This window comes from Argentina silus (assembly GCF_951799395.1).
Source record: "Argentina silus genome assembly, chromosome: 3".
In the NCBI taxonomy this organism is placed as follows: Eukaryota; Metazoa; Chordata; class Actinopteri; order Argentiniformes; family Argentinidae; genus Argentina; species Argentina silus.
Genome location: NC_139657.1, coordinates 20,001 through 43,754, shown reverse-complemented (window position 1 = coordinate 43,754; position 23,754 = coordinate 20,001). Strand labels below are relative to the sequence as shown.

The 23,754-nt window shown below is 47.3% G+C and overlaps 2 protein-coding genes across 2 annotated transcripts in view; one reads left to right on the top strand and one right to left on the bottom strand.

The window, feature by feature from the left end:
• Positions 1–188: 188 nt before the first annotated feature.
• On the bottom strand, positions 189–9,496 carry tsnaxip1 (translin-associated factor X interacting protein 1; the record flags this gene model as incomplete). Its single annotated transcript, XM_083665629.1, has 17 exons — positions 189–636; positions 778–884; positions 1,030–1,147; positions 1,547–1,656; positions 1,916–2,074; positions 2,488–2,616; positions 2,842–2,939; positions 3,861–4,020; positions 4,198–4,367; positions 4,736–4,880; positions 5,035–5,231; positions 5,516–5,609; positions 6,763–6,889; positions 7,275–7,366; positions 7,776–7,842; positions 8,881–8,935; positions 9,412–9,496. 17 exons carry the CDS (start codon positions 9,494–9,496, stop codon positions 420–422), a joined length of 2,130 nt encoding a protein of 709 aa, XP_083521755.1. The 3' UTR covers positions 189–419.
• The window catches only part of ranbp10 (RAN binding protein 10), a 21,278-nt gene continuing 6,920 nt past the window's right edge, over positions 9,397–23,754 (top strand). Inside the window, exons 1-8 of the mRNA XM_083667119.1 lie at positions 9,397–9,710; positions 19,507–19,618; positions 21,008–21,060; positions 22,349–22,516; positions 22,641–22,663; positions 22,870–23,054; positions 23,219–23,331; positions 23,545–23,653. Coding sequence (XP_083523245.1) covers positions 9,512–9,710; positions 19,507–19,618; positions 21,008–21,060; positions 22,349–22,516; positions 22,641–22,663; positions 22,870–23,054; positions 23,219–23,331; positions 23,545–23,653 — 962 coding nt within the window. The 5' untranslated portion in view covers positions 9,397–9,511. The remainder of the gene's footprint in view (positions 9,711–19,506; positions 19,619–21,007; positions 21,061–22,348; positions 22,517–22,640; positions 22,664–22,869; positions 23,055–23,218; positions 23,332–23,544; positions 23,654–23,754) is intronic.

Below are 23,754 nucleotides of genomic sequence, written 5' to 3'. Positions count from 1 at the left end.
ACTCTGAACCTCCTCTGCTAAGCCAGTTGTAGGAATTGACTCAAATGGGTGATTTGGAAGATCAGGACTGATCAGGGCGTTCAAAGAGAGACATCTTGACTCAGAGGACGTTTTAAAACACAATTTGTTGTGAATGTGTCGACTATTGAATAACGAAAACAACAAATCCACTGGATTACAGAGTCCCATTCTGTTTTAATGATGGTGTCTGGCCTGCTGTGTTCCTGGTTCACATACACCAGGTCACAGAGGTCACAGGCACCAATGATAGTCAAGAAAAATACACTAGATGCCAGGTGATCCTGAATGTGGCTATACTAAGCTGGCATGACAGACGGGGTGTGTGTGTGTGTGTGCGTGTGTGCTCCATGTGAGTGTGTGTGTGTGTGTGTGTGTGTGTGTGTGTGTGTGTGTGTGAGTCAGTCGTGTTGCAGTGCGGGCACAGGGCCGGCCCGGGTCACATTGGCCATTAGGAGGCGCTCCAGAGCCAGCTCTGTCTCCACTAGCGCCCCCTGCTGGTCCAGCGCCTGTTGGTCCAGCTGGAAGGCCACAGCCAGGTTCCAGTCCAGAGTAGTCGAGTCCAGAGACGGGTCGATGCTCTGGAAGGCGTTCCTCAGATCTGCCACAGTCACCTCCCTGTCCACCGCAAACACAACGCATGTTCACTACTGTTTCACTCCAGTAATAACACAGTAATAACATTCTCATCCACCTGGTAATAACACAACACATTTTTCCTACTGTTTCACTGTGCAGTTAGCATGTTAGCATGTTTACCCTGGGCCCCCCAGCCGGCCCCTCAGCTGGCTGATGTAGGCGTGTCTCTCTGCAGCCGCCTGCGTCTTCACCAGAGTCAGGAACTCTCTGTGTCCCCCCTCGTCATCCTGCAGGAGGCGACACAGCAACAACATCTTAGCAACAGCATCCTGTGTGTGTGTGTGAGTGCTTGTGTGTGAGTGCTTGTGTGTGTGTATGTGTGTGTGTGTGTGTGTGTGTGTGTGTGTGTGTGTGTGTGTGTGTGTTAGCTACCTCTGTATACAGCCTCTGGTAGGAGATGCTCCCAGTGTTGTTGTCCAGCTCTGCTGCAGCCACCAGATCCTCCAGGTCCTGATCTCCCTTCAGAGGGAAGGCCGCACTCAGGACCTCTCTAACACAGCAGGTAAACATGTCAGTTAAACATGTCAGTTAAACATGTGTCGGTTAAACATGTCAGTTAAACATGTGTCAGTTAAACATGTCAGTTAAACATGTCAGTTAAACATATGTTCTATTCCACTCAACATTCATTCAGACTGATCCGTCTCCAGGTCAGTGAGTTTCAACCTGTCTGATGTGGATGTGTGTCACCTGCCTGTAAGGCTGCAGTAGCCAATGAGAGCAGATGTCTCACCTGTAAGGCTGCAGTAGCCAATGAGAGCAGATGTCTCACCTGTAAGGCTGCAGTACCCAATGAGAGCAGATGTCTCACCTGTAAGGCTGCAGTAGCCAATGAGAGCAGATGTCTCACCTGTAAGGCTGCAGTAGCCAATGAGAGCAGATGTCTCACCTGAACTTGTGAGCGCTGAGCTCCCCGCTCTCTGTGACATCACTGTTGATCAGCACCTTCAGCAGCTTAGAGAGCAGCTGAGTCTGGCCGTGGTACACACTCTCATCCACCTGGTAATAACACAGTAATAACACTCTCATCCACCTGGTAATAACACAGTAATAGCTATGGTAAACAAAACACTGGTTATACACCTAACATATTAAAATCTAAGCTGATCCAACTGAACCAAATCCCCAACTCTCACATCAATCATGTCCCATGTCCCCCTTCCACTCACCTTCCCAGTGAGGATGTCAGGTAAATAATAACATGGTAATAACACAGTAATAATAATAATCCACCTAACCCAACTGCCCCCCCACTCACCTTCCCAGTGAGGATGCTGTAGAAGAGGCTGATGGACGCGTGGCTGTGGTGGCGTTGGAGAGCCTCGGCCAGGCTGTAGGCCCAGGACCCAGCCTGCTCCCCGTGCTGCCTCTCCAGATGCCTGCTCAGAAACTCGGCCAGATCACTGCTCTCATCCCTCTGCACAGGAATCCCACAGTCAAGACAAACAACACATCACTGTAGTCAGACTAACACAGACTAACACAGACGAACACACTCTAACACAGACTAACACACTCTAACACACTCTAACACAGACTAACACACTCTAACACAGACTAACACACTCTAACACACTCTAACACAGACTAACACACTCTAACACAGACTAACACACTCTAACACAGACGAACACACTCTAACACAGACTAACACACTCTAACACACTCTAACACAGACTAACACACTCTAACACAGACTAACACACTCTAACACAGACAGCTGTGACATCACTGTGGTCAGAGTCTAACACAGATAGGACATCTGTAGTAGGGATGGAGACAGGATGTGGTCACAAGAGGAAAAAGGCGCAGGGTGATGATGTCACTGACCTGTTGGTCCTCTGTCACCTTCTCCTTCCACACCTCCTTGATGACTCGGAGCACATCAGCCTTCTGGAGGAACGTCTTCTTCACCGGGCCAGAGTAGCGCAGGTAGACAGGCACCTCTGGCCCCACCCCCTGGGGAGGAGGAGGGGAGGGGGGGGTAGGGGAGGAGGGGAGGGGAGGGGTGAAGGGTAAGGAGGAGGGGAGGGGGGAAGGGGTGAGGAGGAGAGGGGAGGGGAGGGGGGGGGGGTGAGGAGGAGAGGGGAGGGGGGGTTAAGGTCAGGGGCAGGCAGACAGACAGACACAGACAGACGGACGGACGGACGGACGGACGGACGGACGGACGTCCGACGGGTTTACCAGTCCAGTGTAGAATTCAGAGGTCTTCCCTACGAGCCTCCTCTGGCTGGACTGGTCCTGATACAACTCTGGACAGAACTCACTCCCTCCCAGGGCCTCTACAGTGTACACACACACACACACACACACACACAAACATACAGACACACGCACACACACACACACACGCACACACACACACACACACACACACACACACACACACACACACACAAACATACAGACACAGACACGCACGTACGCACACACACACACACGCATGCAAGCACACAAACACAAAGGCTTAGTTGGCAGGTAGGGTTAGTTGATAGGTAGGGTTAGTTGATAGGGAGGGTTAGTTGATAGGGAGGGTTAGTTGATAGGAGGTAGGGTTAGTTGATAGGGAGGGTTAGTTGATAGGTAGGGTTAGTTGATAGGAGGTAGGGTTAGTTGATAGGGAGGGTTAGTTGATAGGAGGTAGGGTTAGTTGATAGGAGGTAGGGTTAGTTGATAGGAGGTAGGGTTAGTTGATAGGAGGTAGGGTTAGTTGATAGGGAGGGTTAGTTGATAGGAGGTAGGGTTAGTTGATAGGAGGTAGGGTTAGTTGATAGGAGGTAGGGTTAGTTGATAGGAGGTAGGGTTAGTTGATAGGAGGTAGGGTTAGTTGGCAGGTAGGGTTAGTTGGCAGGTAGGGTTAGTTGATAGGAGGTAGGGTTAGTTGGCAGGTAGGGTTAGTTGGCAGGTAGGGTTAGTTGATAGGAGGTAGGGTTAGTTGGCAGGTAGGGTTAGTTGGCAGGTAGGGTTAGTTGATAGGAGGTAGGGTTAGTTGATAGGTAGGGTTAGTTGATAGGAGGTAGGGTTAGTTGGCAGGTAGGGTTAGTTGGCAGGTAGGGTTAGTTGATAGGGAGGGTTAGTTGATCTATCTGTACACTGGTCTCTGTATAACTCTATGGTGTGTGTGTGTGTGAGTGTGTGTGTGTGTGTGTGTGTGTGTGTGTGTGTGTGTGTGTGTGTGTGTGTGTGTGCGTGTGTGTGTGTACCTGTGCAGTGGTCCCAGGGTGGTCTGGGGGTGGAGGCCAGTTTGAAGCCCTCTAGCTCCCCCTGCAGGCTGTCTCTGTGTGACACAACCTGCCTGTGGACCTCCAGCAGGACGTCCAACTCTGACCTCAGCTGCTGGAAGTCCTTCTGCAAGGTCTCCATCTGGAGGAGGGATAACACACACACACACACACACACCACACAGGAGTTAACACAAACAGGAGAAGGGGCTATGAGAGGCCAACTCTTGCCCATGTGACTGCTGGGCCCAATCAGTATCAGGCTCAGGCTGTGGGCGTGGTGTACCTGGGTGAGGGTGTGGTTGTGGGCGTGGTGTACCTGGGTGAGGGTGTGGTTGTGGGCGTGGTCCAGGCCCTCCCAGGTGCGGCGGGGGACCACATCTCCATACTCCGCCTGCAGGCGGTTCAGCTCCATCTGGACCAGACTCAGATCCTCCCGACACACCTTCAGAGCCAGCTTCACCTTCACTGGGTCCTCACTCTCCACCTCTACACACACACACACACACACACACACACGAAGGGTGAGCTATTCTGTCGCCCCCTCCTGGCTGTAAGCTCTGTGGAATGTCTAGAGGTGTCAGAGCTGTGATGTCATCAGTTTAGATGGAATAAGATGAGTTGTTCTATGAAGTATTTGTCTTGTAATAGGTGTATACATTTACACTATTATTAAAACCTCATTTCATTCATCAAAAGTCTCTGCCAAACACACACACACACCCGACATGCTTCACCCCCAGATGTTTAGCCCCTCCCCCTCCCCGGATGTTTGGCCCCTCCCCCTCCCCAGGTGTTTGGCCCCTCCCCCTCCCCAGGTGTTTGGCCCCTCCTCCTCCCCAGGTGTTTGGCCCCACCCTCCTGCTCGTGGTCAGGCTCCTCCTCCTCCTCCTCCGGGCAGTAGGTCACGGTGCTCAGGTTGGAGATCAGCAGCTTCCTGGCATCACTCTCCTCCCTGTACAAAAGGTACTGTTCTGATAGGTCCTCCTGGAGACAGCTGACCTACAGACAGACAGACAGGCAGTCAGACAGACAGACAGACAGACAGGCAGACAGACAGGCAAGCAGGTGGGCAAAAAAACAGACAGACAGGCAGACAGACGGGCAAGCAGCTGGGCAGAAAGACAGGCAGACAGGCAGGCAGACAGACAGGTACCTGTGTCTGTAGGGAGATCTGGGTCTCTCTCATATTCTCTATGACCTTCTGCAGGTGTTGTCGCTCCTGCTTCAGAGTCCTGATCTCCCCACGCTCCTCTTCTCGCAATCCCAGAATCCTCTTCTCACACTGCTCTGACACTATCACCAGCCGTGCCTGCAGAGGCTCCAGACCCCGGATCTGCTCCCGGAGGGACGCTGCAGGAACAGGAAGTGACATCACAATCACATGACCAACACAGTCCCACAGGATGTGACATCACAGTCCGTCAGGGACGCGGGAGGAACACAGGATGTGACATCACAGTCATCATGACCACCACAGGAAGAGAGGTACATCAGTCAGTCATTCAGGAGAGGTTTACACCATTATACTGTGTTTGATACCATTCCTCATTCCATTCCATGTTTTATAATGAGCCCGTCCTCTGATTTCTACTTCCCACAGCCTCACCTGTACCTGTGTGTCAGTAACAACCCACCTAATGTGATCTCGTACTGGTTTTTGATGGCAGAGAGAAGAGGCTTGTAGGTCTTGAAGGCCTCAATGAAGCTGTCAAAGACCTGGCGGTAAACCTGCATGGGACAGGGAGGCAGGGAGGAGAAGCAGGGTAGCACCGATCCCAGAACAGATTCAGAAAAGTTTGAAGTTAACACAGAATACAACCGTAGACGGTGCAATGAAATGCTTTGGGCAGCTAGCTCTCAACAATGCCAGCCGTAAAAAAAACTAAAAAAACAATATCATAACAACATAACAATGTGTGTGTGTGTGTGTGTGCGTGTGTGTGTGTGTGTGTGTGTGTGTGTGTGTGTGTGTGTGTGAGAAAGAGAGAGAGTTCAATGTGCAATGACAATAAACTTGGACATGACAACAAGAAGTGAAGTGAAGATTTGCCTGCATGCACTGATTATTTAACAAGTACATGTGGCTGGATGTTAAAGACCCTGTCCTCAGCTGGATGTTAAAGACCCTGTCCTCAGCTGGATGTTAAAGACCCTGTCCTCAGCTGGATGTTAAAGACCCTGTCCTCAGCTGGACGTTAAAGACCCTGTCCTCAGCTGGATGGTAAAGACCCTGTCCTCAGCTGGATGTTAAAGACCCTGTCCTCAGCTGGATGTTAAAGACCCTGTCCTCAGCTGGATGTTAAAGACCCTGTCCTCAGCTGGATGTTAAAGACCCTGTCCTCAGCTGGATGTTAAACACCCTGTCCTCAGCCGGATGTTAAACACCCTGTCCTCAGCTGGAATAAAACAGTGAATGAGGTTGATGGTATGTATGTGTCAGTGTAGCATCGCGTAGCCAGACAGAAAATCTCCCAGTCACTCTGTTCTCACGCCTGGGTTAGGGTTAGGGTTAGGGTTAGGGTTAGGAACATGGAGGTCTGGAGAATGTTAGATGAGCCGATCTGTCTTGGATTGAAGTGGATGGAGCGATGGTAGAATGTGCTCGCAATTTCATTGGATGTTACATTCCAAGAACCCTCCCCCCTACATGCCCATAAATGGTTGCTTGTTGTCATGTGTTTCTGGCCGGGGGGACAGTTCAGCAGAGAACTGCAGCTCGCTAGGAAGGAAACCTGAGAGAAAAACTGAATTCTGTTTGTTTTTTAGCTCCGACCTAGCGAGGTATTTGATTGGTTTGTCGTGTCAGAAGGCGTCACTAATTTCAAATGGGTTTCCACCAGGCTGTCTGAACTAGGAGTGTTGATGAGGTGGCTGATGGGACCTGTAGTCTGCGCTCCTGAGCCTGGGGTCTGTGGGGGTCCACAACCTGTAGTTCTCTCTTCAAGTAACTTTCCAGCTGCTCCAAGAACCTTGGCTTCCCCACCGTACCCCCAAACTCATCACCACACCTGCAACACACACACACACACACACACGCAACCTTCAGCAAAGTCTGCATTTGTGCACATTTCCACAGAGATTGAAAAGCACAGGATTGGTCTAAGCATGCGCTGTTGCACTGGTCCATTCCCATCCTAATCCACGGGGGAAGTACACAAGTACACACTTCAGGAGAAGGGTGGAGAAAACCCATCTTTTCAAACCTGCTTTTAATCTTTAACTATGTTTATTGTTCTTATTGAATGTGCTTGTGTTTGACTTTTTTATTTATCTATGTATTCTTGTTCTCTCCATGGAATGTAGTGTCTTTGAGCACTGAGAAAAGCATTTACAAAATAAATATAAAAATATTATTATTATAAATGGGATGCTGCAGTCTAGTCAGTGAGGTACCCATGATTCCTGGTGTCTCTGCGTCCCTGCTGCACAGCCTGGGAGGAGATGTGGGCTGGCCAGGTGGACAGGTAGCCAGAGGTCCAGCACGCCTGGCAGGGCAAAGGGACAGGTGAGACAGGTCAATCTACTGGACATACATACTTATACAGCTCTCTCTGTCTCTGTCTCTGTCTCTGTCTCTCTCTGTCTCTGTCTCTCTCTCTCTGTCTCTCAGCCAAACAAACACGACATGATTAACATCTCCACTGAGTGTGACCTCCCCTCCTTCCTCTGGCCAACACTAACCCGTCCACGTGGGGAGGTCACATAAGTCCACACCTCAGGAAAAGGGTGAAGAATTGTGATGAAATAGGACTGTTTTAGTAGTTTATTGGTAGTTAGTGATGAAATAGGACTGTTTTAGTAGTTTATAGGTAGTTAGTGATGAAATAGGACTGTTTTAGTAGTTTATTGTATATATTATATATATTATAGTCAATGAGCTGCTCGTTGTCTCACTCTGGGGTCAGATGCTCTACGCCGGCCGGGAGGAGGTCCCCTGACGTCACGCTGCTTCTCAGACAGTCTGAAAGTCAAAATAGGACAGTTAGAAATAGGACAGTTAGAAATAGGACAGTAGAAATAGGACAGTAGAGATAAGACAGTAGAGATAAGACAGTAGAGATAGGACAGTAGATAGGACAGTAGAGATAAGACAGTAGAGATAGGACAGTAGAGATAAGACAGTAGAGATAGGACAGTAGAGATAAGACAGTAGAGATAGGACAGTAGAGATAGGACAGTAGAGATAAGACAGTAGAGATAGGACAGTAGATAGGACAGTAGAGATAGGACAGTAGAGATAGGACAGTAGAGATAAGACAGTAGAGATAGGACAGTAGAGATAAGACAGTAGATAGGACAGTAGACATAGGACAGTAGAGATAGGACAGTAGAGATAGGACAGTAGATAGGACAGTAGAGATAGGACACTAGACATAGGACAGTAGAGATAGGACACTAGACATAGGACAGTAGAGATAGGACAGTAGAGATAGGACACTAGACATAGGACAGTAGAGATAGGACAGTAGAGATAGGACAGTAGAGATAGGACAGTAGAGATAGGACAGTAGAGATAGGACACTAGACATAGGACAGTAGAGATAGGACACTAGACATAGGACAGTAGAGATAGGACAGTAGAGATAGGACAGTAGAGATAGGACAGTAGATAGGACAGTAGAGATAGGACACTAGACATAGGACAGTAGAGATAGGACACTAGACATAGGACAGTAGAGATAGGACAGTAGAGATAGGACAGTAGAGATAGGACAGTAGAGATAGGACACTAGACATAGGACAGTAGAGATAGGACAGTAGAGATAGGACAGTAGAGATAGCTGCCTGTCGATGAGAACTTGCCTTTCCGACGGGGATAACGGTGGTAATCTAAGTTCTTTCTGTATCGACATTTGAAATATATAGGTGCAACAAATATAAAGGTTAATATTTTAGTAACATTTAATTGTGTCTATTTAGTATTTAGTAGTTAGTTGTTAATATTTAATATTTAGTTGTTAGTTTTCCTCGTCGAGACAAAGACGTCCTGTTTACGTACTGTTGCCACGGCAACGCAGGACCCCGGAGGGCGGCTGTAGTCGTCCACGGCGCGCCTGATGAGATGTTCGATGTAGTCAAAACCCACCGCTGGGACTCTCAACCTCCTCTGCTTCTGTTTGCTCTCCATGTCTTGCGGTTTGATGTATAATTAATAAGAACTAGTGTTTATTGGTGGATTAATGATGATTAGTCCAAAACCATTGCAGTCACGTTAAACACACTTAATTCAACTTTGTGGACCTGCAAAAACATCTCCCTCATGACCTTTCACACAGGGGGGACAGGAGGGCAATTGATAAATCCAGTCATGACCGTAAAAGTGCATTGAAATAAAAAAAAACGCTCTCTAAAACTACAATTCCCAGCACCCTTTCTACGGACCTAAGCGGAAAAACTAGACCAGAGAGCAGGGCTGGGATCTGTAGTTTATTCTAGGAACCTCCCTACCGGAATGCCCCAGTATTGAACGTCACTTCCCAGCCGCCCCGGTCGGCCCTCCAGCGGACGGCGGTTATCCGGGGGAGATCACACCACCGCTGTTTCTCCAGCTCGTCTCTGTCGTTGTCAACGGACTGACACGGGACAGGAGTGGAAAATAAGCCAGAAACACACATCATATCAGAGCTAAAATGGCAGAGCTCGGCGCGGGGAGCCTGCTGCTGGGAGACCCTGCCTTTAACTACCAGGACAGCGAGCTGACGGAGCGGCTGAAGCGGCTGTACCCGGCCGTGGACGAGGAGGAGACCCCGCTGCCGCGGTCCTGGAGCCCCAAGGATAAATACAGCTACATCGGCCTGTCTCAGAACAACCTCCGGGTGCATTATAAAGGTACAGACATGACAACCAGTAGTAAGAACACCGGGCAGAGAGAGGTCGGGATATGACATTATGTCTCCGGAGGGTTGCAGTATCTGTGAGACTTAGTTTCTTCATCTCCAGATCTAGTTTGATCCCCTCCCCTCCTCTCCTCTCCGTCCCTGGCTTTGTTTCACACGGAGAGGAATTGTTTTATGTTTACTATTCTTTTGAAACTCTTGTGTGTAATGTTTACTGTTACTTTTTTTTTTTTTACTTGCGTTGGCGATGTAAACGGGTGTTTCCTGTGGCAATAAAGCTCTTTTAAACTGAAGAGACACCTCCACCGAGGCCTGGATTAGGGTTCTAACCCCCTCACCTCCACCGAGGCCTGGGTTAGGGTTCTAACCCCCTCACCTCCACCGAGGCCTGGGTTAGGGTTCTAACCCCCTCACTTCCACCGAGGCCTGGGTTAGGGTTCTAACCCCCCTCACCTCCACAGAGGCCTGGGTTAGGGTTCTAACCCCCTCACCTCCACCTCCACCTCCACCGAGGCCTGGGTTAGGGTTCTAACCCCCTCACCTCCACCGAGGCCTGGGTTAGGGTTCTAACCCCCCTCACCTCCACCGAGGCCTGGGTTAGGGTTCTAACCCCCCTCACCTCCACCTCCACCGAGGCCTGGGTTAGGGTTCTAACCCCCCTCACCTCCACCTCCACCGAGGCCTGGGTTAGGGTTCTAGTCTCAGGTCGCTTTAGCCTGTTTCTCATGTTATTTGACAGTCGTTAAGAAAGCAATCCTACGTTTTCAATCGTTGTTGTTGTTTTTTAGCTATGACGCTAGCGAGTTAGCTTGCGAGCTAGCAATAAGAAGGCATTCCCCAGCTAGCCGAGGGACGGTGTTAGCTGTTAGCTCAGGTAGCCGTGTGGAGAAATGACGGTTGTTGTTGTTCTCTGTGACTATCCTGCTTCCAGAAATCAGAGGACCTAACCCTAACCCTGTACTAACTCTAACCCCTAACCCAGAGGACATAACCTGGGCCGGCTACATGGCTAGGAATGTAGCACGCTATAAAAACCCGTCCTTCCCACTGCTGCACGACTTGACATCAAATGAACGTCGTTTTTGTGAAATATTGAGCAGCGTGACCGTAGAATAATGACAGAATGGGATGAGAGGAGTCGACTTCTGAATGGTTCTGGATGGAGCCGAGAGAACATCAGGCCAGTTCTACTGGCATCTTTACGTTAAACAACAACAGCTCGGCTTCAGCTCTGCCATTACTGAACCAGGCCAGCCACAGCCAGATAGAGAGGCTCTCCCAGGGGGGGAGGAGGAGGAGGAGGAGGAGGAGGAGGAGGAGGAGGAGGAGGAGGCCTGGACACGTTTGTTGGTAACCTAGACTGCTGTTGAACCTGATCTGCTCAGAGATCAGACAGGCAGGCCTGTCACATCGGTCCACATTTGTGATCATAGCAGAGGCAACAACCTGTTGAGCCGACAGACAAACATATGAAGAGTTTGAATGTTTATTGAAAAGGCATTTCACTGTTTCCAGACAGCCACCACAGCCTGTCATCTCCTGGATGTTTGGGACTTTGATCAGGCAGCGTGTTAGGACAACCCTCAGGTCCTGTCTGCAGCGTACTGTGACAGCGTCATTGTTGTGTGTTCACACCGGGTCAGGCACATTCTGGTACATGACTGGACAACTAGGACTATATGTGTATATGTATATATATGTACAGTATATGTATATATATGTGTGTATATATATATATATATATATATATATATATATATATATATATATATATATATATATATATACTGTACATATATATATACATATACTGTACATATATATACATATATATATACATATACTGTACATATATATACATATATATGACTGGACAACTAGTACTATATACATATACTGTACATATATATACATGACTGGACAACTAGTACTATATATATTTATATATATATACACAGTACCAGTCAAAAGCTTGGACACACCTTCTCATTCAATGGTTTTTCTTATTCCTATTTCCTATTTTTATTATTTTCTACATTGTAGATTAATATTGAAGACATCAAAACTATGAAGGAACACATATGGAATTATGTAGTAAACGAAAAATATATGTTTTATATTTTAGATTCTTCAAAGTAGCCACCTTTTGCTTTGATGACAGCTTTGCACACTCTTTGGCATTCTCTTAATCAGCTTCATGAGGTAGTCACCTGGAATGGTTTTCCAACAGTCTTGAAGGAGTTCCCAGAGGTGCTGAGCACTTGTTGGCTGCTTTGCCTTCACTCTGCGGTCCAACTCATCCCAAACCATCTCAATTAGGTTTAGGTCGGGTGATTGTGGAGGCCAGGTCATCTGACGCAGCACTCCATCACTCTCCTTCTTGGTCAAATAGCCCTTACATAGCCTGGAGGTGTGTTTGGGGTCATTGTCCTGTTGAAAAACAAATGATGGTCCCACTAAGCGCAAACCAGATGGGATGGCATGTCGCTGCAGAATGCTGTGGTAGCCATGCTGGTTAAGTGTGCCTTGAATTTTGAATAAATCACAAACAGTGTCACCAGCAACTGGACCATGACCAGTTCCAAGCCTTCTCCATACTTTTTTCTTCCCATCATTCTGGTTCAGGTTGATCTTAGTTTCATCTGTCCAAAGAATGCTGTTCCAGAACTGGGCTGGCTTTTTTAGATGTTTTTTTTTGGCAAAGTCTAATCTGGCCTTTCTATTCTTGAGGCTTATGAATGGTTTGCACCTTGTGGTGAACCCTCTGTATTTGCTCTCGTGAAGTCTTCTCTTTATGGTAGACTTGGATAATGACATGCCTGCCTCCTGGAGAGTGTTCTTCACTTGGCTGGATGTTGTGAAGGTTTTTTTTTTTACCATGTGAAGGATCCTGCGATCATCCACCACTGTTGTCTTCTGTGAACATTCAGGCCTTTTTGTGTTGCTGAGCTCATCAGTGCGTTCTTTTCTCAGAATGTATCAAACTGTTGATTTGGCCACTCCTAATGTTGCTGCTATCTCTGATGGATTTTTTTTTGCAGGAGCATAAGGATGGCCTGTTTCACTTGCATCGAGAGCTCCTTTGACCGCATGTTGTGCGTTCACAGCAACAGCTTCCAAATGCAAATGCCACACTTGGAATCAACTCAGACCTTTTACCTGCTTAATTGATAAAGAAATAACAAAGGAATAGCCCACACCTGTCCATGAAACAGCTTTTGAGTCAATTGTCCAATTACTTTTGGTACCTTGAAAAAGAGGGGGTTACATATTAAAGAGCTCTAATTCCTAAACCCTTCCTCCAATTTGGATGTGAATACCCTCAAATTAAAGCTGAGAGTCTGCACTTTAAGCCCATATTCATTATATAACTGTAACTTGAATATGTTTTGGTAAACAGCTAAAATAACAAGAATTGTGTCAGAGTCCAAATATATATGGACCTAACTGTATATATGACTGTAGAACTAGTACTATATATATAATTAGTACTACATACATATATATATATATATATACACACACACACACACTCACCGGCCACTTTATTAGGTACACCTGTTCAACTGCTCGTTAACGCAAATATCTAATCAGCCAATCACATGGCAGCAACTCAATGCATTTAGGCATGTAGACATGGTCAAGACGACCTGCTGAAGTTCAAACCGAGCATCAGAATGGGGAAGAAAGGTGATTTAAGTGACTTTGAATGTGGCATGGTTGTTGGTGCTGGTCTGAGTATTTCAGAAACTGCTGATCTACTGGGATTTTCACGCACAACCATCTCTAGGGTTTACAGAGAATGGTCAGAAAAAGAGAAAATATCCAATGAGCGGCTGTTCTCTGGGCGAAAATGCCTTGATGCCAGAGGTCAGAGGAGAATGACCAGACTGGTTCGAGATGATAGAAAGGCAACAGTAACTCAAATAACCACTCATTACAACCAAGGTATGCAGAAGACCATCTCTGAACGCACAACACGTCGAACCTTGAAGCAGATGGGCTACAGCAGCAGAAGACCACACCGGGTGCCACTCCTGTCAGCTAAGAACAGGAAACTGAGGCTACAATTCACACGGGCTCACCATAATTGGACAATAGAAGATTGGAGAAACGTTGCCTGGTCTGATGAGTCTTGATTTCTGCTGCGCCATTCAGATGGTAGGGTCAGAATTTGGCGTAAACAACATGAAAGCATGGATCCATCCTGCCTTGTATCAACGGTTCAGGCTGGTGGTGGTGGTGTAATGGTGTGGGGGATATTTTCTTGGCACACTTTGGGCCCCTTAGTACCAATTGAGCATTGTTTAAACGCCACAGCCTACCTGAGTATTGTTGCTGACCATGTCCATCCCTTTATGACCACAGTGTACCCATCTTCTGATGGCTACTTCCAGCAGGATAACGTGCCATGTCACAAAGCTCAAATCATCTCAAACTGCTTTCTTGAACATGACAATGAGTTCACTGTACTCCAATGGCCTCCACAGTCACCAGATCTCAATCCAATAGAGCACCTTTGGGATGTGGTGGAACGGGAGATTTGCATCATGGATGTGCAGCCGACAAATCTGCAGCAACTGTGTGATGCTGTCATGTCAATATGGACCAAAATCTCCGAGGAATGTTTCCAGCACCTTGTTGAATCTATGCCACAAAGAATTCAGGCAGTTCTGAAGACAAAAGGGGGTCCAACCCGGTACTAGCAAGGTGTACCTAATAAAGTGGCCGGTGAGTGTATATATGACTGTTGAACTAGTACTATACAGTGCCTTCGGAAAGTAATATATAATATATATATAAAATATGCCATTTAGCTGACGCTTTTATACAAAGCGACTTACATTACAGTGAGTGCATATACATCAGTATATATATGGTCCCAGCAGGTATCAAAGAAGGAAAGTGTTCAGACCCCTTGACTTTTTCCACATTTTGTTGATTAAATTACAAATAATTTGCCATCAATCCACACACAATACCCCAGAATAACAAAGCGAAAACAGGTTTTTAGAAATTTCAGTAAATTTATTAAAATACAGAAATACTGCGTACATTGTACTCAAGTATTCAGCTATGAATAAAATGAGCTAAAACGCAAAAATGTCATCAACAAATCACTCACTAAGTTGAATTGAGTCCATCTTAGTGCAAGGATCATAGTTTATGTCATTTTGGAATTAATATCTTTGTTTTTATAGGGTCTTTGATTTGCATAGGAATCAATTACACACTGTGTGGGTCAGGTTGTCATGACAAGGTCTTGACATTCTTCTCTGCAGATCCTCTCAAGCTCTGTCAGGTTGGACGGGGAGCTATTTTCAGGTCTCTCCAGAGATGTTCGATTGGGTTCAAGTCCAGGCTCTGGCTGGGCCACTCAATGACATTCAGAGACTTGTCCCGAAGCCACTCCTGAGGTGTCTTGGCTGTGTGCTTGGGGTCGTTGTCCTGTTGGAAGGTGAACCTTCGCCCCAGGCTGAGATCCTGAGTGCTCTGGAGCAGGTTTTCATCAAGAATCTCTTTGTACTTTGTTCTGTTCATCTTTCCCTCTATCCTGACTAGTCTCCCAGTCCCTGCCCCTGAAAAACATCCCCACAGCATGATGCTGGCACCACCATGCTTCACCGTAGGTATGGTATTGGCCAGGTGATGAGCAGTGCCAGGTTTCCTCCAGACATGACGCTTGGCACTCAGGCCAAAGAGTTCAATCTTGGTTTCATCAGACCAGAGAATCTTGTTTCTCATGGTCTGAGAGCCTTAAGGTGCATTTTGGCAAACTCCAAGCGGGCTGTCATGTGCTTTTTACTGAGGAGTGGCTTCCGTCTGGCCTCTCTACCATTAAGGCCTGATTGATGGAGTGCTACAAAGATGGTTGTCCTTCTGGAAGGTTCTCCCATCTCCACAGAGGAACTCTGGAGCTTTGTCAGAGTGACCATTGGGTTCTTGGGACACCTCCCCGATGATGGCCCTTCTCCCCCTATTGCTCAGTTTGGCCAGGCGGCGAGCTCTAGGAAGAGTCTTGGTGGTTCCAAACTTCTTCCATTTAAGAATGATGGAGGCTACTGTGTTCCAATCAAGTCGTAGAAACATCTCAAAGATGATCAATGGAAACAGGATACACCTGCCTACCAACAACAGTCACATGGTTTTCCACTCGGCTTTGAAGGCTGTTTTAGGTGGCGTAGGCTTGTTTCTTTGATGCTTTTGCAATCTGTGACGGTGTGCACCTGCCAAGACCTTGTCCTTCTGCCTGAATTTACTTTTCTAAAATGTACGGGTACAAATGTCCTGTTTGACATTTCAGCCTTGTCTGAGTTTTGTTTGGGGAATGATGTGATTTGTGTGAAACTTCTGGTTTACCAAATGTGAGTGTCTCTGCTGGCTGGCTCATTTCTGTGTTCATGTTTCATTCCCAAACTAAACAACTGCATTTTCAACCACAGGTCCTCTGCAAGTTTCAAGGTCATGTAACAAAGACATTTGCTGGATAAAAATGTGAAAATGATAGACAGATTAATTGTTTCAGTTAGAAGTAGTTTGCATTGAGCAATGGGAGAGAGAGGAGGAGACACTAGTCTGAATAGTCACTGCCATTCCCAATGCATTCAAAAGAGGGTCCAATCCTGCATACTGTGCCTTTAACTCAATAACAAAGTGGAAAACAAATAATAAAACATTTCAAAAATTGGAACACATCATCACAGCAACATTGTAGCAGAGTGGAATCGGCTTAAAGTGAGTTAGTAGGCCTGTAACATTATTAATCAAGTGGGCTGGTTATTATGGAACGATGTTACACATAATTAAAAACCTCTGTGAAATAGAGTCCAAAACTGCCTCTTCTGGTTCAAATGCCAGCAAGAAAACCCACTGTCATTATAAACATACTGTATGGTGTGTGTGTGTGTGTGAAAGAGAGAGAGTCAGCGACTGTGTGTGTGTGTGTGTGTGTGTGTGTGTGTGTGTGTGTGTGTGTGTGTGTGTGTGTGTATAAATAGCCAGGACAGGTGTGTGTGTGTGTATAAATAGCCAGGACAGGAGTGTGTGTGTTGTATATATGATGACTGTGCTTGGTCATAGGGGGGTTGGGGGGGTGTTTGGTTACAGGTTGGAGCACCTACAAATAGCCCAGGTGAACGGAGCATTTCACAACTGTACCAGCCTGCTGCTGGGACCCCCTGAGACCACGAGCTCTCTAACAGGGGAACCCTGAGACCACGGGCTCTCTAACAGGGGAACCCTGAGACCATGAGCTGTCTAACAGGGGAACCCTGAGACCACGGGCTCTCTAACAGGGGAACCCTGAGACCACGGGCTCTCTAACAGGGGAACCCTGAGACCATGGGCTCTCTAACAGGGGAACCCTGAGACCATGAGCTGTCTAACAGGGGAACCCTGAGACCACGGGCTCTCTAACAGGGGAACCCTGAGACAACGGGCTCTCTAACAGGGGAACCCTGAGACCACGGGCTCTCTAACAGGGGAACCCTGAGACCACGGGCTCTCTAACAGGGGAACCCTGAGACCACGGGCTCTCTAACAGGGGAACCCTGAGACCATGGGCTCTCTAACAGGGGAACCCTGAGACCATGGGCTCTCTAACAGGGGAACCCTGAGACCATGGGCTCTCTAACAGGGGAACCCTGAGACCATGGGCTCTCTAACAGGGGAACCCTGAGACCATGGGCTCTCTAACAGGGGAACCCTGAGACCACGGGCTCTCTAACAGGGGAACCCTGAGACCATGAGCTGTCTAACAGGGGAACCCTGAGACCACGGGCTCTCTAACAGGGGAACCCTGAGACCACGGGCTCTCTAACAGGGGAACCCTGAGACCACGGGCTCTCTAACAGGGGAACCCTGAGACCATGGGCTCTCTAACAGGGGAACCCTGAGACCATGGGCTCTCTAACAGGGGAACCCTGAGACCATGGGCTCTCTAACAGGGGAACCCTGAGACCATGGGCTCTCTAACAGGGGAACCCTGAGACCATGGGCTCTCTAACAGGGGAACCCTGCTTATCACATGAACAATCAAAAGGACATTCAAAGTTACAAACAAGTACAACATTGATGAACCAAAGGTGACCATAGTAACCTCACCGTAACAACATGTCTCATCACCATGGTAACATACAGTAGGCCTGGCTCATCGCTGTGGTAACACCAGGCCAGCCAGAGGAGTCTGGTTCCTCTCAAGGTTTCTTCCTCCCTCTGGGCTGTTCTAACCTGCCTGAATTGGGGGTTAAAGGTCATATTACCAAACCTACAACGACAGACTGTTGATAAACACAACACACACTCACACACACTGGCAGGACACACGCACACACACACTCATACACACACTCACACTCACTCACACACACACACACACACACACACACACACACACACACACATTGGCAGGACACAAACGCACACACTCACACACTGGCAGGACACACAAACACACACTGGCCAGACACACACACACACACACACACACACACATACATCACATTTACATGAAGAATGATATTGTAAATAGAGGGAGTATTGACAGGAGTGAGGTTGTCATGGTTTCATGACGGTTGACGGTGATCAAAAACCTGTTTCCACTATTATTGAATTCATCATGACCTTCTGACATGGGAGGTGTGTGTGAAAATATACTCACCGAGCACTTTATTACAACACTATACTAATACTGGGTAATACTCCCTTTATTACAACACTATACTAATACTGGGTAATACTCCCTTTATTACAACACTATACTAATACCCTTTACTCTCAAAACAGCCTCAGTTCTTTGTGGCGTTGATTCCACAAGATGTTGGAAACATTCCTTTGAGATTCTGGTCCATGATGACATGATTGCATCACGCAATTCCTGCAGATTTTTCAGGTGCACTTTCAAGCTGTGAATCTCCCGTTCTACCACATCCCAAAGGTGTTCTATTGGATCCCAAAGGTGTTCTAATGGATTCAGATCCGGTGACTGGGAAGACCACTGAAGAACACTGAACTCATTGTCATGTTCATGAAACCAGTATGAGACGACTTTAGCTTTGTGACATGGTGCATTATCATGCTGGAAGTAGCCATTAGAAGATGGGTCAATTGTGGCCATGAAGGGATGCACATGGTCAGCAACAATAGTCAAATAGGCTGTGGCATTCAAGAGATGATTGGTTGGTATTAACGGGCCCAAAGTCTGCCAAGAAAACATTCCCCACACCATTACACCACCTCCACCATGAGAAGGTGTTCAGGTGTTCCTCCACCATGAGAAGGTGTCCAGGTGTTCCTCCACCATGAGAAGGTGTGCAGGTGTTCCTCCACCATGAGAAGGTGTCCAGGTGTTCCTGATAAAGGGCCTGGTGAGTGTATGTGGCTGTTACGTTGTGCGCAGGGCAAATCATGAACAGCCACTTGGACAGGGAGCCAACAAAGGTTCATGAATATTACGCTTCAATTTAAAAATGCTCTCCCGACGTTCTCCTCCAAGTCTCTCAGCTCTCTGAGTCATAACAACGCCTCTGTAACAACCTCAAATAAACACATCATCACTTTCACCACACCCTCCACCTCACCCTCCACCTTTACTTCCACCTCCACCTCACCCTCCCCCTCCACCTTTACTGGAAAGAATGAAAGAACTTTAGGGAAAAAAATAATTTAATCCATATTCGAATGAGGCTGTAACATAACAAAATGCGGATAAAGTGAAGGGGTCTGAATACTTTCCGAATGCACTGTGTACACTAAATAACTAACTATTGTCTGGTTGTCGCCCCCTGTAGGTCACGGAAAGAACCACAAGGACGCGGCGTCGGTGCGCGCCACACACCCCATCCCTGCCGCCTGCGGGATCTATTACTTTGAGGTGAAGATCGTCAGCAAGGGCCGAGACGGGTGAGTGTGATTGGCTGGTTTAAACCAGGGGCAGAGACGGGAGAGTGTGATTGGCTAGTTTATCACTCCCTAGATGTGTGTTAAGACTGACCAATCACTAGCCAGTGTCAGTGTTCTGTTTCTAACGCTGATGGAGACTCACAGTTCCTTCACGTAAACCTGTGGAGCCAGTTGCCAGGCAACTGTTTGCCTGCCTGCATGGCCAGTCAGAGTAATGTCTCTAGCTGAGATTATCATCTTCAAATGAATAGATACTGATGCTGCCCACTTACATCCTAGTCCAATAAAACATCAATATCTGGTAAATCAGGAAGGACGTTTTGGAACTACTTGTCTCCAGTATCTTCATTGGCACCAGAGGCAGGTGGTTTAATCAGATTGTCTGTGAAGTTAGAAATAAATCCTCTTCATTTTTCCCATCTGGATTTTTTCCAAAAGCTAATATGAACTCTCGGGGTGGGGGGGTCAGACCTAATATAAACGTTGTGTTTCGGATTAAAGGTGCAATATGTAACATTCAAGCTTCCTGTGGTTGTGATGACGATGTTTAATCAGTAGCGATCAGGGAATGAAGAAATATTTAATTTCATTTATGAACTCTGTTTTGGTCCCGAAAAGCACTTTCTGAAATGGAGTGTCCTACCTGACACTTATTACTGACCAGGGTTAGGGTTAGGGTTAGGGTAACCCTAACCCTAACCCTAACCCTTTCTGAAATGGAGTGTCCTACCTGACACTTATTACTGACCAGGGGTCCGACACAGCAAGTCCATTTCAGGGGTTATATTATTATTAGGAGTATGTTGTTGTTTGGAACTTCAAACAGAATTTCTTCTTTATCGAGCTGTTGGTTCTTGTTACCGTTTCTGAATTGGTAAAAAAAAAGTGAAAATCAATAAGCTAACATCGAAACTAGAGATAACCAAGTTAAAGACTGATCACCCTGATCCTGACCCTAACCCTGACCGTGCAAGAACACAGTCAGCCTAGATGTTACACAACGCTTGTATCAGCTTTTCCAGATGGGGAAACATGAACAGGGATATTTGGCTTGAACTGGAATATGTTGAATAAACTGAAACGTACAACATCCTGCCAGCACACGTCCAAGGTCTTACTGGAGAATCACCCAGACCTGAGGGCCCTAACCAAACCCAAGCCAGCTGAACATATCCAGGATTAGCCCAAGTTAGTGGGCTTGAGTTATCCTCTAGCACTGCAGGATAAGTTGCTATGGTAATCGGGCTAAAGGGTGAGCCACCTTCATGACATCAGTTACAGAGTTGGAGCTGAATTTGGTCAAAGTTGGTGAAACTCCCTTAGCTTGCTTGGTGCTATCTATCTGGTTGTGACACATAATGTTGTTGATGATGATGTTGTGGTGTGCAGGTACATGGGGATCGGCCTTTCTGCCCAGGGGGTCAACATGAACAGACTGCCTGGTGAGTCTGGATGACTGTTCTACCGTCTGTCTGTCTGGATGACTGTTTTACTGTCCGTCTGTATGGATGACTGTTTTACTGTCTGTGTGTCTGATCCTGTAGTGGAGGCCTGCCCATTTCATTAGCATGTAGGAGCGGTGAGCCCAGCTTTAGGAGTAATATCACACACACACACACACACACACACACACACACACACACACACACACACTCTCTCAAGTACACACACACACACACACACACTCTCTCTCTCTCTCTCTCACACTCTCTCTCTCAAGTACACACACACACTCTCTCACTCTCTTTCTCTCAAGTACACACACTCTCTCACTCTCTCAAGTACACACACACACACACACAAAACCTCAAGTACAAGTAGACATTGAGGCTTTAGTAGTTCTATCCCTGATTAATGTAATACCTCACAGATCACATGACCTACTTACTCTCTCTCTCTCTCTCTCCCTCCCTCCCTCTCTGTCTCCCTTATCATGTTAACTAACTAGTCATGATAACTAGTCAACATGGCTGGTTAGTCAACATGACTGGTTAGTAGTGGGGGGGGGGCTGGGATAAACCATTACTGATGACATTCATTTTTGCCTAATGAGCATTGAGAGGATGTTTTGCTGTTGTTTACAAATGAAAGCTGCTACAGAGAAACTCTTCATTGATTTTTTATATACAAAATATCGGCAGATACCGAATATCGGTTATTGGTGAATTTTGCCGCCATAAATCTGCATCGGACCTGAACATTCAGTATCTGTCAGATTCTAGTTATATGAAGCTTGAAGCTCTCACCCCTCTGTGTGTGTGTGTGTGTGTGTGTGTGTGTGTGTGTGTGTGTGTTTGAAGTACTCACCCCTCTGTGTGTGTGTGTGTGTGTGTGTGTGTGTGTGTGTGTGTGTGTGTGTGTGTGTTTGAAGTACTCACCCCTCTGTGTGTGTGTGTGTGTGTGTGTGTGTGTGAGAGAGAGTGTGTGTGTTATGAAGTACTCACCCCTCTGTGTGTGTGTGTGTACTCACCCCTCTGTGTGTGTGTGTGTGTGTGTGTGTCTGTGTGTTATGAAGTACTCACCCCTCTGTGTGTGTGTGTGTGTGTGTGTGTGTGTGTGTGTGTGTGTGTGTTTGAAGTACTCACCCCTCTGTGTGTGTGTGTGTTTGAAGTACTCACCCCTCTGTGTTTGTGTGTGTGTGTGTGTGTGTTTGAAGTACTCACCCCTCTATGTGTTTGTGTGTGTGTGTTATGAAGTACTCACCCCTCAGTCTCTCGTCTCCCTTCAAAGGTTGGGACAAGCACTCCTATGGTTACCACGGCGACGACGGCCACTCCTTCTGCTCCTCAGGGACCGGCCAACCATACGGCCCCACCTTCACCACCGGCGACGTGATTGGCTGCTGTGTCAACCTCATCAACAACACCTGCTTCTACACCAAGAACGGCATCAGTCTAGGTGTGTGTGTGAGTGTGCGTGTGCACCTGTGTGTATGTGCAGCTGTGTGTGCCAGACCAGACATCATTAGAAGTGTTCTAATCCATCTGTGTGTGTGTGTGTGTGTGTGTGTGTGTTCACCCAGGTGTCGCCTTCACAGACCTTCCTGTGAGTACCTCTCTCAAATATCTACTTATTATTATTATTATTATTATTATTAATAATAATAGACTTAAAAGACTTCTCTTTGCCCTGAAACTAATGTGGCACATTTAATCTGTTTAATATATTGAATAAAATTAAATATGATTGATGTTCAGGGCGAGTTGTCTAACCTCCCCCCCCCCCCCCCCCACACACACACACACCCCCAGCCCAACCTGTACCCCACGGTGGGCCTCCAGACCCCCGGGGAGATCGTAGACGCTAACTTCGGCCAGCAGCCGTTCCTGTTTGACATCGAGGACTACATGAGCGAATGGCGCGCAAAGATCCACAGCATGATCGCCCGCTTCCCCCTCGGAGAGAGACTGGGGGAGTGGCAGGCCGTGCTGCAGAAGTATGACACACACACACACACACGTTTACACACACACACGTTTACACACACACGCTCACACACACACACACCAACACACATACACACACACGCTCACACACATGCATGCTCACACACACACACACCCCCCTCCCTGTGAGTCTAACCCCTCCTGTCTCCTCCAGTATGGTGTCCAGCTACCTGGTGCATCATGGGTACTGCGCCACGGCAACAGCGTTCGCCAGGGCAACAGAGACGCTGATCCAGGAAGACCACGCCTCCATCAAGAACAGACAGAGTGAGAACTACCCACAATGCCCTGCAACTCACCTCATCCACGACCGACTACACAAGCACACACACACACACTCACACTCACACACACACACACACACACACACACACACACACACACACACACACTGTCACTCTCTCTCTCTCTCTCTCTCACACACACACACACGCAAATGCAAGTGTGTGTGTTTGATCAGCTGTTTATCTTGGCCAATAGGAATACAGAAGCTGGTGTTGTCGGGCAGAGTGGGCGAGGCCATCGAAGCCACTCAGCAGCTCTACCCCGACCTGCTCACACACAACCCTGACCTGCTGTTCATGTTGAAGTAAGACACACACACACACACACACACACACACACACACACACACACACACACACACAACCCTGATCTGCTGTTCATGTTGAAGTAAGACACACACACACA